Here is a 13,108-nt window from a genome sequence, read left to right on the forward strand (position 1 = left end):
CGACGTCGATGATTCCTCCGGACTTGATCGAGGCACCTCCACAACCGGCGGAAACGGCCGATGATCCTTTTGGCAAAGGAGGTGGCCGAGACCGAGCATTGACCGCAAAAACCATCAAGGGCGAGGCCGTCACCACAGCTGTGTTTCATCATCCTGAATTGCTCGGCGGTATAATTTTTACAAATTGAAATTATACCACTGAGTTCATATTGAAAATACAAAATGAGTGGTATAATTTTTGCCCCCGCCGCAGTCGATCTCGGTAATTAAATTTATGGTCAAGCTTGAATTTCGGAAACTTAAAATTTACGGTAGTTAAAGACGTAGACGTACAGGCACGGCACAGCAGCATGCATTGTACGGACGGACGGACGTGTCGTGTCGTGTCATCAGTCCAAAAAACGCTCCATCCACGGCGGTGGACATGAGCATGCATTTGTTTTGTTTGGGCCATCGATCGTTGGTAGGCGCGTAAGTCAATCTACGCATGTTCGTTCGCACCGCACGCTAGCTAGCTAGAACAAGGCACCTGTGGACGCTCCAGGTCACCTGTGGACGCCATACATGGCTCTTGAAGCTGCCCACCACTACCTTCAGCTCGCCGTCGGCCATGGCACGTCCTCGCCGGCGGCACTGCTCCTCGTCCTAGTACCCTTAGGGCATCTACAATGCGGGCGCTTAGCCCAGGCGCCAGGGTCTCTTTCCCGGCCGTTCCGTTCGATTCCTGGTCAATCCCAGGATTTCCCTTGGCATCGATGCCTCTCCTGACATCGGGCGCTTGAGCCTTTTTTTTTTTGCATGCATCTGTTTTGACGCTAGTCGGGCGCTAGCTCGACATTTAAAAAATCAGCTAAGCGCTCAACCTGACGCTCATGCGTTGGAGAGGCGGACTCCTCCACCGGTGCTTATTGATTAATTCTTTTTTTTAATGATGCAAGCGCCCAAACAAGCGCCTCTGCATTGAAAATGCCCTTACTGCTTTTACTGCTAGCATCGGTAAGGAGCTCCACCAAGACCGGACGCAAGCTGCGGCTCCCGCCTTCGCATCCGGGAAGCCTCCCCATCGTCGGCTACCTCCACCACATCGACGCCCAGACCCACATCTCCCTCCAGCACCTGGTCGACAAGTACGGCCACAACGGCCTCCTCTTCCTCCGCGCCGGCGCCGTGCCTACCGTCATAGTCTCCTCGCCCAGCGCCGCCGAGGCCGTCATGCGCACCCACGACCACATCCTCGCGTCGCGCCCGTGGTCCATGGCCTCCCACATCCTACGCTACAACACCACCGACGTCGCCTTCTCTCCACTGGGCGAGTACTGGCAGCACACCAGGAAGCTCGTCAACACGCACCTGCTCAGCGCCAAGAAGGTGCACTCCTTGGCAAATGGCCGTCAAGAAGAGGTACGTACCTACACTTACCTACTTAGCCGTCAATCTTCAGCTGTACGATCCTGATGTTAGAGCATCTCTAGTAGATCCCGTAAAAGCCCATACCGTAAAAGAGCTTTAGAGTACTTTCAGTGAGATTTCAATAAAATCGACTGGGTTTCAGTTCGGTCAAAATATTTCGGCAACTTCAGTAGAACATATGAATTTTTCTTGAGACTGGATTTTCAACTCTCCTCGGGTGTACTACACACGAGTAAGCATTTTTTTTTTGAAAAAACCTGTCAAACCAAATCCAAAAAATCTGAAAATTTATGACATTAAACTTTATCATATGTTTGGGGTTCTTGCAAAATTTCATCCAAAACTAACGTGGGAGAAACTTTCACCAAAAAGAACAAATTCGCTCGTCCAAGTTTTCTGCATTGTTTGAGCAGTGATTTTGTTCTTTTTGGTGAGAGCTCCTCATATGTTAGTTTTGTCATCCACTGGCAGGTTTGTAAGGAGCATAATTCTAGGATCTTCGATCATACGGCCAGTAGTGCGGAGTGAGTCCTTGTTCTTGTTAGAGAAGAGATGGCTACCTGGCGTGCTGCTGGATGTATCACTGACTTAGCTGCGTGATATTTCGCTCGATGTGTGCCTCTGCCGATCCGGCTTGCTGGCCTGCTCAGTTCTAGTCCGCCTAGACTGTCCACCAGTTTGTAACACACACACACTCTGTTTCTTCTTTCTAATAAAATTCGGCCAACGGCCCTTCGAGACAGATGTTAGGTTTGGATGAAATTTTGCTAGAACCATAAACGTATGAGAAGGTTTGATGTCACAAAGTTTTAGATTTTTTTGACCTTGCTTGATACTGGTTTTTTAGTTTTTTGCTAAGTCGGGTGTAGTACACCCGAAGTAGCCACACCTTTCCGATTTTTCAAATATTTTCCTGTATATTTTAGAAAAGGTTAAAATATTTGGTTTAGCTCGAGAGTGAATATTTCAGCGCTCTGGGTAAATGCAAACGAGATCACTAATATTCATTGAATTTCGGTGATTTTAATTGTTGCTGACATTTTTCTAAAACTGAAAGTGAAAACCTCCACTCATTTGGCTGGCTGGCTGGCTTTTAACGTAATATACTAGTGCAGGTGTGCCTCGTCGTCAACAAGATCCGTGAGGCGGCCACCAACGCTCCATCCATAGCAGTGGACATGAGCGAATTCCTGGCCGCCTACACCAACGATGTCGTAAGTCGCTCGGTGCTGGGAGCGACCCACCGGAAGAAAGGCCGCAACACGCTCTTCAGAGAGATGACCGAGACTAACGTCGACCTTCTCGTGGGATTCAACTTTGAGAACTTCATCCCTAGGTGGCCACTGACGGAGGTCCTCTTCAGGCTGGTCTGCTGGAAGGTTCAGCGACACCTCAACAAGTGGGACGCCTTGCTGGAAGAGGTCATCAAGGAGCACATAAACTTGAAGCAAGATAATTCTGCCGACTTCATCCATGTTTTCCTCTCTCTACAGCAAGAGTACGGTCTCACCGACGATAATGTCAAGTCACTCTTGATGGTGCGTGCTTGTTTCTTTTTCATTTATTTATTTCACTTATAGTTTTTCCATTTGCAAATTCATGGTTGATTTAAAAGTTATACTACATAGTTTTCCGATTGCTAAAGTTATATACAGTTTTTCCATTGTAAATTCAAAGATTGATTTAAAGGTTATATATAGCCCCTAAAAATCCATATATAGTGTCCATGTTTTTGCATATATAGCTAATCATTACATATTAGTACACATACATACATACATATACATGGTACTTGATATATACACTAATTAAAATCGGACCCTTTTCTTTGGTCTTACCAGAACATATTTGAGGCAGCCATAGAAACATCCTATCTGGTGCTGGAATACGCCATGGCCGAGCTTATCAACAACAGACATGTTGTGAAGAAACTACAAACCGAGGTAAGGACGTTTGCATCGTCCAAGGAAAAAAAGTTGGACATGATTACGGAGGAGGACCTCAGCAGCCTGCCCTACCTAAAGGCAACCATGAAAGAGGCCCTGCGCTTGCACCCACCAGGGCCTTTACTCATCCCACACTACTCCACCGCTGATTGCAACATCGACGGATACGACATACCCGCCAAAACACGTATCCTTGTGAACGGTTGGGCCATCGGGAGAGACCCAAAAGCTTGGGAGAGGCCAGAGGATTTCATGCCAGAGAGGTTCCTACAAGATGGTCAGGAGAAATCTAGCAGCTTGGGTCAAGATTTTAAGTACCTGCCATTTGGATCTGGGCGAAGGATTTGTCCCGGGGCAAATTTCGCACTCGCGACAATGGAGATCATGCTAGTAAATCTCATGTACCATTTTGACTGGGAGGTTCCCAGTGAGAAAGATGGTGCTGGTCGAAAGGTTAGTGTGGCTGAGACGTTCGGGCTGATGCTTCGCCGAAATGAGAAACTCTACCTTGTTCCAAAGATTGCCTAATAACTAGTGCCCCCCGATCCCAAGTGTATGCCTATTTAGACTTGTGCGCAATAATTAAGGTGAGGGCTAAAATAAGCATGTTGTCCATCTATTGTTGCTGTCGATCGAGAAGATGGACCAGAAGTTCAATGCACTGGTTGTAGTGCAGTTATGTTGTAGTAGCCATGGAAAATAATCTATTTGAGTTGTGATGGACTTATATTATGTGCTTTGGAGGCAAGGCCATATGGATTTGTCTTTTTGTAGTCAAAATTTTCCTTTTCATATAAGTGAATGCATTGTTGTTATGAGATTTGTTGTGAAAGCACAGCTGTGTTGGATCTTGCTGACATCAGAAGTTCAGAACTATTCGTTCAACTGGAGCAGATTGGTTCGGCCAGCTAATCTCTGAAATTGATGATACAAAGCGACTTAGGGTGATGATGTTGTTTTGGAGGCTGTGGCATGTAACGAACGAATTGGTACACTCTAAGCTAGCTCCCCCCATCAAGGTATCTGTCTGGTTTGTTCGCAACTACATTGATACACTTTTTTCGCTTGCTGTGGATCTGAAGTACGACCCAATTAAGGGAAATGCACCGATTTCAACCATCTTCCCTCGTCTTAATCCCACATGCACTATAGGAGGGGCTTACCCTTGTGTGACCCCATGGTATCGGCCTGTTTTAGGACGGGTTAAATCAAATGTTGAAGGGTTCTTTCTAAATGGTGCTGCGGGTGCTTGTATGGTTCTTCGTGACCCATGCATGCGTCGTGGTGTGCACATGCACCTATAGCTAGTGCCGTACGTGCACATGGGAATTTGTTTGTTTTAAGATAATTTATTTAATCATCCGTCCAAAACAACAACAACAACAACAACAACAAAGCCTTTAGTCCCAAGCAAGTTGGGGTAGACTAGAGGTGAAACCCATAAGATCTCGCAACCAACTCATGGCTCTGGCACATGGATAGCAAGCTTTCATGCACCCCTGTCCATAGCTAGCTCTTTGGTGATACTCCAATCCTTCAGGTCTCTCTTAACGGACTCCTCCCATGTCAAATTCGGTCTACCCCGCCCTCTCTTGACATTCTCCGCACACTTTAGCCGTCCGCTATGCACTGGAGCTTCTGGAGGCCTGCGCTGGATATGTCCAAACCATCTCAGACGATGTTGGACAAGCTTCACTTCAATTGGTGCTACCCCAACTCTATCTCGTATAGCATCATTCCGGACTCGATCCTTCCTCGTGTGGCCACACATCCGTCTCCACATATGCATCTCCGCCACACCTAACTGTTGAACATGTCGCCTTTTAGTCGGCCAACACTCAGCACCATACAACATTGCGGGTCGAACTGCCGTCCTGTAGAACTTGCCTTTTAGCTTTTGTGGCACTCTCTTGTCACAGAGAATGCCAGAAGCTTGGCGCCACTTCATCCATCCGGCTTTGATCCGATGGTTCACATCTTCATCAATACCCCCATCCTCCTGCAGCATTGACCCCAAATACCGAAAGGTGTCCTTCTGAGGTACCATCTGACCATCAAGGTTAACCTCCTCCTCCTCACACCTAGTAGTACTGAAACCGCACATCATGTACTCGGTTTTAGTTCTACTAAGCCTAAACCCTTTCGATTCCAAGGTTTGTCTCCATAACTCTAACTTCCTATTTACCCCCGCCCGACTATCATCAACTAGCACCACATCATCCGCAAAGAGCATACACCATGGGATATCTCCTTGTATATCCCTTGTGACTTCATCCATCACCAATGCAAAAAGATAAGGGCTCAAAGCTGACCCCTGATGCAGTACTATCTTAATTGGGAAGTCATCAGTGTCGACATCACTTGTTCAAACACTTGTCACAACATTATCGTACATGTCCTTGATGAGGGTAATGTACTTTGCTAGGACTTTGTGTTTCTCCAAGGCCCACCATATGACATTCCGCGGTATCTTATCATAGGCCTTCTCCAAGTCAATGAACACCATATGCAAGTCCTTCTTTTGCTCCCTATATCTCTCCATAAGCTGTCGTACCAAGAAAAAAAATCATCCGTCCAAAACGCGACTCTTTTTTTGAAGACCAAAACACGACTCCCGTCTGTCCGCAACCCCCACCCCCCAGCCGCCGTGCATCCATTTTCACGGCTCCACCCTCCTTTTTTGCGGGTCGGCCCCACCCTCCTTGCTGTAGCATGCAAGGGTGTGAGCCCATACTAGTCACCCTGCCGCATCACGGCGGCTAGGAGCCATTGCTGACATACGTTGTTGCGAGCGAGCACGCCGGCGGGGTCAAGGGGGAGGATGGCGGAGCTGGAATAGGGTCCACGGCCATGCGAGCTGCCATGGTGTTGCTATGACCGTCGGCGGTGAGAGCTGCAACCGGACGATGGTGGAGCTACAACCGGTGACCGCCTATGATATGACCAAGACAATGGCGACGGTTGAGCTATGAGGAAATGTTTCGGCCGTTGGACGGCATCAAATTCTTCAATTCAAGATTAAAAGTTTTCGAGATGTTTAAAAGAGTGTATAATAAGAGCTTCAAGTTGTGCACGACAATTTCTTGTTTTTGATCTGATCCGATCGATCCGATCGTTGTTTGGTTGGGAGTGAAGCAAGCGATGACGACGGGATCTCCCCCTCCTCCCTTCCATCCCGTGACGCACCGGGGGGGGGGGGCGTAGCCGCCAGGCCCTCGACCCCGCCTCCCTCCCCTCCTCCTCGCCACCGTGGACAGGCGCTCACAGGCAAAGCCCGAATGGCACGGCAGCGGCGAAGCCCTTCCTCCTCCTCTGCCCGTGTGGGGACGGCGCGGGACGGCGACCTCGGGTGGCGGCACTGGGCGGCCGCGGTGCCCAGTGGCGTGGCAGCGGCGCGGTGGCCGCAGAGCTCCTGACCCGGGAGGTGGCGCGCGATCGGATTAACGGCCGGATCTGGCCTGATTTGGAAGTGGGGGTCGGCCGGCGGCGTGGATATCGTGGTTCCGGGTAGTGGTGTGCTCTCTAGATGCTAGCTCTTGGGGGGGGGATGTCCTGGGCAGATCAGCCGGTCCTCTTGGTCAGGTGGGCGGGTGAGGGGATAGCGTCAGGTGGCTCGGGCTCGCTCTCCTTCACTGGGGAGACGCCCGGATCCAGATCTGGGAGTCTGGAATCGCCGCGATTGTCTTGATGACCTCGTGTGGCACGGGTGAGCTGTCGAGCAAAAGCTCCGCGCTTTGGCGCTGACGGCGATGACACCCAACGAGGTGCCTACGGTGACTAGTAAATTTCAAGATGATATGTCGGCTCAGTCTTTCGGAGGTGCTCATAGGGGTAGGGTGTGCGTGTGTGCATTCATAGGCTGAGTGCATGCACGTGTATATGAGTGCTTGCGTCTTTACTGTGTTAAAAAAAGATTGGGTTAATGAGTTGCATTATAATCCAATAAGGAGCAAGTATTTGTGTTTCTAATTAAACGATCTACTTAATGTACTGCTAGTTCAACCACTTGCCATATTTGTGGCCCTTTTTTAGGGGCATATCCATGGCCCTTTTTGCATGGATAACTATATACACACAAGTATGTCAGGATGGTTATTGTAATCAATTTGATCGAAGAGTACATAGTTTACGTTAGTACAAGAAATCCAATTCAACTCTTGGGAGCATATATGCTCCAGCGCACTATTTTTTTTTTGTTGCAAAAATCAGATTTAAAAAAAAAATATGTTCATTGTCCCAAATGCTACCTGCAAATTTTTTCGAGAAAATCTTAAGCATTTTGACCTATATGTAATAAAGACAAGTCGAACGCCAAATGTTACACTTATTTTTGTTTCTTGACCCACAAAGCATTGCTATTCTGTTTCGTCAAGCACACTGGCTACACTAACGTGAATATCTAATTTTTTTAATTTTATTTTACTTTACTGTCTATGAGGGAGCACGTGCACCCCAGAGCCAAAACAGCCATCCCCAACCGATGTAGCTAAGATAAAATAAGAGTACCTGGTACGTAGGGTGTAAACATCTTAAGTTGTACTTCTAGGTGGAGTATCCGGTATAATCACAATTAATTTAGTAAATGAGTATGTATATATATGCATTAAGAAGTGTAGATTACTCTATTGATAATGAAATGTGTATACATAACTGAAGTTCATTTGATAGTAACAAGAATGTTTTCTAAAGGGATTATATATTATCGTTGATTTAAATATTGCGTAGTGTGGAGCATGGATTATAGAGTATGCTCTTTTAGTGGAGGTGCTTTTTATATGAAATATTTTTAAAGTTGTAGCCATTACATATTTCAAAAACCACAAAACAAGAAAATTCTCATGTGAAGGAGAGGGAGAGGGATGAGCGGGTGAGTATACCTGGTTGTAAGGGTTTATTTTCCATATATACATTTCATGTGATACACTCTTGGCTTTTGTAATTTCTCTAGTTGGAAAACATATTGATAGAAATATGTTGGGATCATTTCAATCAAGGGAATGAATTAAATGAAGAAAAAGATGTTTCGGTAAGTTAATTCTATGTTGTAACTATGAATTGCTTAATTTATGCTGACCATAGCATTATGAAAAGTATGTTTTGGAAGTTTATTTTATGCATTCTTTACGGGTAAAAATATTTGATGCTACCAAACTTAGCCGGAAAACTAAAAACTTAAATGTAATTGTATCGGAACATGGAGAGGACATTGTAAAAGGCAAGCATCTCCCCTGTATAAAGGAGTATTTTTTTTCACCTTGAAATCATAGATGTATCTTCCGCAAAAAAAAAAAAAAAAAAAGAAGAAGAAGTCATAGATGTATCTAATCTAAATGTGATGGTTTTATATGTGTAGGCACTTACCCTATCACGGGAAAATAAGGTATGTTCGTCTCTGATGTTCCTTGAGCTGGGATCAAGAAGGTAAACATCTTCCCATTTAATATAAATGTTGATTTTGATAACGAATCTTAACTTATCGCATTTCTCTCTTTATTAGATTCAGTATGTTTTAAGTTATATCTAATCAACATTGGATGTTTTATAAGTGTAGGCACTTGCCCCACTACTTGTGTTGGAAGATGAGTCAATGTAATTAGCCCCTGCATGCCAATTGAAGATACAAGTTCGGCATAATCTTTTCTGGGTGTGTGCTCGCCCGCTTTCTCAGGAAAAAACTTTTAAATTATGGTATCACTGGACTGTAGAAGCAGCTTAGTTTAGAGCATCACCTGTATGTTAGAGCATAACCTGTTATTGGCTACGGGGAGCACTAGGGAATCCCTAGTGTGGCATCAGACTAGCCCAACACCCTACGATGAGACTGCTTCTGGTCGTTGGATATAGTAGAACATGGGTCTTTCTGTATGTAGTTTCCTTGTAACCTGCTTCATAGAATTAGTTGCTCCCAAAAATAAGGGTTGGTTATAATTTGGGACATGGGTCCACCTTCCTTTCCATGTAATTTTCTTTCCTCAAACTAATTACACCTGAAAATCAAGCGAGGACCTATTTTCTTATTATTTTTCTCAATGAAATTTTGTCTTTTTCGCCCTGAAAAAAGGAAATTTTGTTTATTTTTGGCACTAAAATTAGCATCCAGTACATTTTAAATTTGCTTCAAACTTTTATTTTTGTATTTGATATAACCAAATTGGATCAATGTAACAATTCATTTTCTTTTCTTCAATAATTTAGATAGAAAATTGTGTACTAATAAGCTTTATTCAGTCATGAAGCATACTTTTCTCCCATTGTTACTCGGTGCTACTTCTGACACCATTGAAGTTTGCTTCGATCTAATTTGATTCAATTTTGTAGCAAATATGCTTCCATAATATTCATAAACTTGCTTTAATCACATTGCTTCCACATGTTTTCGCTATAATAAGGGTGTTTCCATATGCATGATGCTTCCTTGAATTTCATGTTTCTTTCCATCTAAATATATTCTTCCAATGGTACACGCCATGCTCCATAATTCAAGGTCACGTTTTTCTCGAAGCAATGTCATGATTCATTTTTTGATGTAATTTGAAGCACAATTTTATTCTGGTTGAAGCATGAGAAATGTACTACCAGTTCCTTAAACCATGGTGTTGTAAGTTTAAGAAACAAATCATGTAGTACATTCTAGGTGCGCTTACAGGTAAAGCATGTCAAATGCAATATATATGCATTTTATGTGGCAGTGACTAGTGAGCCAGCGAAAACATAGTTTGACAAGTGTTGAAGCATGAACAAAATAGTTCTGAAGCATTACCAATTGACCATGGCTGTGTAATCAACTAAGCAAATATGTAGATACTTGGAAATATGTCACATATGCATGGTACAGAAGCAAATACATGATACTAAATTGAAGGCATAGGCAGTACGAAACTTAATACAAAAACTCTGAAGCATTGCATCTCTGACGCTGAAGCGTGATATTCCCACTATGTAGAGCTAGTTACTGCCAGAACTGGAGGGGTCGACGGCAGGAAGCAAGATTGACGATGTAACTCGAACACGGGCATGTTGGAATTATCTGTCCTGCAAGGCTGCAACTATACTTAAATTACTATGAATTACTTCGTAATACTTCATTATAAAGTATACATGTATTTGTGCATGGAATCACTCTACTTGAATATCATTGAATTATCACTTGTTGGAGCGTACTTAAGTTATATGCTTAAGGAAGCTGGTCGGTTATCAGTGAAATAGAATATACAATTTATATTGAAAAGACTACCTAGGTACAGTGGTAATCGGAAGGAGCTAGATCGTATAGTTAGATTACAACCCTAATGTTGATCTACATAATTAGAGGAATTTACACTCTATTATGGCACATTGCTCACAAGCGCATACTCCGGGGACACAACGGGTACAATCAATTAATAGACAAATTTGATCGTGTTTGGTAATTTGGTCTGGAGTCTATCCTGAAAAATTAGTTGAAAAAACTAGGAATTTTATCTGTATAAAAGGTGAACTCTTTGAAAAAACATTATAAGAAGGTGCCTAACCCTAGTCTTAGATATTACGAATTGTGAGCGACACCACAGATAAGTACAGAGGAATAGGAGGTAGACCACAAACCCAAAATTTCTAACATTGGCATCCTGCCTAAGGATAGACTATCGCCGCCACGATCCAAATCCGCTGTGCAACTCTGCTGATCGTGGTTGCTCTCAGGGGCGAATCTAGCTTATAGGCTGTGGGGGCGAATGCCCCCACTCGTTTTCTCAGCCCACTTGAACTTGGGTCATAATACAAAGCGTTGCCCCCGATCAGCCTAATAGGTTTGCCCCCACTCAATTATTTTTTCTGTTAAAATCGAAGCCCATGTACGAGAAATAAATAAATGGTTTAGAGAACCAGCCCGTTAGATACAACCCAATACGAGGAGGCCGCCTACTCAAATCAATGGAAGCCCATGCACGCACGTCATGCATGACAGCCTCCAGGAGTTAACGAGTTGGAGTTGCTCAGATGCGTTCGCCGCCTGGCTCCGGACTATTCTGCTGCCCGCGTGATGTGCCGAGCCGCCGACGCCTGCCGCCCTGCGCTGCACCTACATGGCATGCCTCAGGCGGCCGCCTCGATCCGCGGCTTGCAGGTGGCCGCCCTTCAGTTTAGCACAAGGAAAACGTTGCGCCATTGATCGATCAAGGTAAGTCGTAAACCCTAGGGTGAGTAGGTTCAGTTTCTTTCTTCTAATTTCCAGATTATTGTTATATTCTGATTTTCATGTTAGAAAGGTTGTCATGTCAAATATCCATGAATAGAAATTGTAATATATGGATTCGTAATTAGGCTGATTGAGTTAGCTTTACTTACTAATTTTGTGTAAATACTATACGTGGGATAGAATAAAATCTATAGGAATATCAAACCTAACGTATGCCAATTTAATTAACGTTCATCTATTTGACATTGACAGGGAACCTAATGAAGAGATTCTTTGGAAAATCAACAACCCGCAATACAGAGGTGACAGTTAAACACTTTCATGGGAAAAATTGCCATGGGATGAAACAGAAGGAGGTAATGTGATCAAGCTTATTTATTTATCTACAAATACGAATGTTGACAGTCTTTCTCAATTTAAACATGTTTCCATTTTCTTGCAGCTTGAAGACTACTAATTAATTCAAAAATATCAAAAGCGACATATTGATATTTCTCAAGTTATTGGGACTTAAATGGTTAGTTTATTTTACTTGGGCAATTTACTTGACATAAGTATGTGCGTGCTGACATCATCTTATAAGAAAATATACAATTTTACTTCTTTCACGCTATGTATTTTTTTTGAGTGATCTTCCACACTATGTATGCTTGTGTGCTTAGCTTTTGAATGATCTAGCCGTTAGTTTGTACACATCTCTCAGAAAAAAAAAACATACACATCTTTGCCCCCCTCTCGTTTTTCATCCTGGCTCCGCCCCTGGCTCTCGCTGGTACTCCGCAAGAGATCCACCGACTCGCCGCTTTTCTCATGATGCGATTGATCCTGCTACTTCCACTGGTCACTTTATTCTTTTTCCAGTGATCAATCGGTATGCCATATCGCGATCTGGGAAATCAACTCGAGTATGGCTCGTAGTACTATGCAACAACTCACTCGCGTAGGCCATGGAACGAATCAAGCACGTCACAACTTTCTTGACACGTGGATCGAGGAAGGGGAAGAATTCTTGCATATTCGCATGGATCGAAGGTGGCAGCCCTCGCCTTGGCGCACGTTGTTGAGCCGGAATCACATTATCCAGTGCCCAGTATGGTGCAGCAATCCGGGCGCCATCACCGCGTCTTGGTGGACGTCGTCGGCTCATCCCAGGACGGATCCATCATAGATTTGACGTTGACCGGCTCGTTCCAGGATGGGTCCATCATAGATCTGACGTCGACCTGCGCCGTTCGGCTTCCGGGATCCGACGAGAAAAAGTAGGGCATGGGAGACGGCGACGCCTTGTGTCCCGTGAGGCAACTTGTGTCACATGCCCTATTCTACCTTGCCGGCGACCGGACAAACACTTTGAGGGGCGCATTGGCCGCCAGACATGAGTACGGCGGAGCCGGACGAAGCTTTGCTCAAAGATCGATGCTTTGCATGTAATAATATGGATTTGAGGTTTCTAATTTAAGATATCCGGATGTGGAATGCATTTTTTAGCCGTGTCTGCGGACGCGCCCGGCCCATAGAAGCTCTAATCTACATCACGGCTGTAGATGCTCTAATCTCGATCATAGCGAGCGCCAAA

General features: G+C 44.6%; 1 protein-coding gene and 1 long non-coding RNA gene across 2 annotated transcripts; both read left to right on the plus strand.

The window, feature by feature from the left end:
• The first annotated feature begins 564 nt into the window (after positions 1-564).
• Positions 565-3,884, plus strand: LOC123110235 (cytochrome P450 71C3-like). Its single transcript, XM_044530713.1, has 4 exons — positions 565-650; positions 972-1,401; positions 2,526-2,948; positions 3,252-3,884. The coding sequence occupies exons 1-4, from the start codon at positions 565-567 to the stop codon at positions 3,882-3,884; spliced, it is 1,572 nt and encodes a 523-aa protein (XP_044386648.1).
• A 7,449-nt stretch (positions 3,885-11,333) lies between these two features.
• On the plus strand, positions 11,334-12,138 carry LOC123115529 (uncharacterized). Its single transcript, XR_006456653.1, has 3 exons — positions 11,334-11,514; positions 11,785-11,888; positions 11,975-12,138. It is a non-coding gene; the product is annotated as an uncharacterized lncRNA (long non-coding RNA).
• The last annotated feature ends 970 nt before the right edge of the window (positions 12,139-13,108 follow it).

The sequence above is a fragment of the Triticum aestivum genome, chromosome 5B (genome assembly GCF_018294505.1).
Source record: "Triticum aestivum cultivar Chinese Spring chromosome 5B, IWGSC CS RefSeq v2.1, whole genome shotgun sequence".
In the NCBI taxonomy this organism is placed as follows: Eukaryota; Viridiplantae; Streptophyta; class Magnoliopsida; order Poales; family Poaceae; genus Triticum; species Triticum aestivum.

Coding starts and splice junctions, on each gene's coding strand:
- LOC123110235 (XM_044530713.1), top strand. CDS start 565: ATGGCTCTTGAAGCTGCCCACCACTACCTTCAGCTCGCCGTCGGCCAT. Junction 651..971: donor GCACTGCTCCTCGTCCTAGT/ACCCTTAGGGCA, acceptor ATTGAAAATGCC/CTTACTGCTTTTACTGCTAG. Junction 2,949..3,251: donor ATGTCAAGTCACTCTTGATG/GTGCGTGCTTGT, acceptor TGGTCTTACCAG/AACATATTTGAGGCAGCCAT.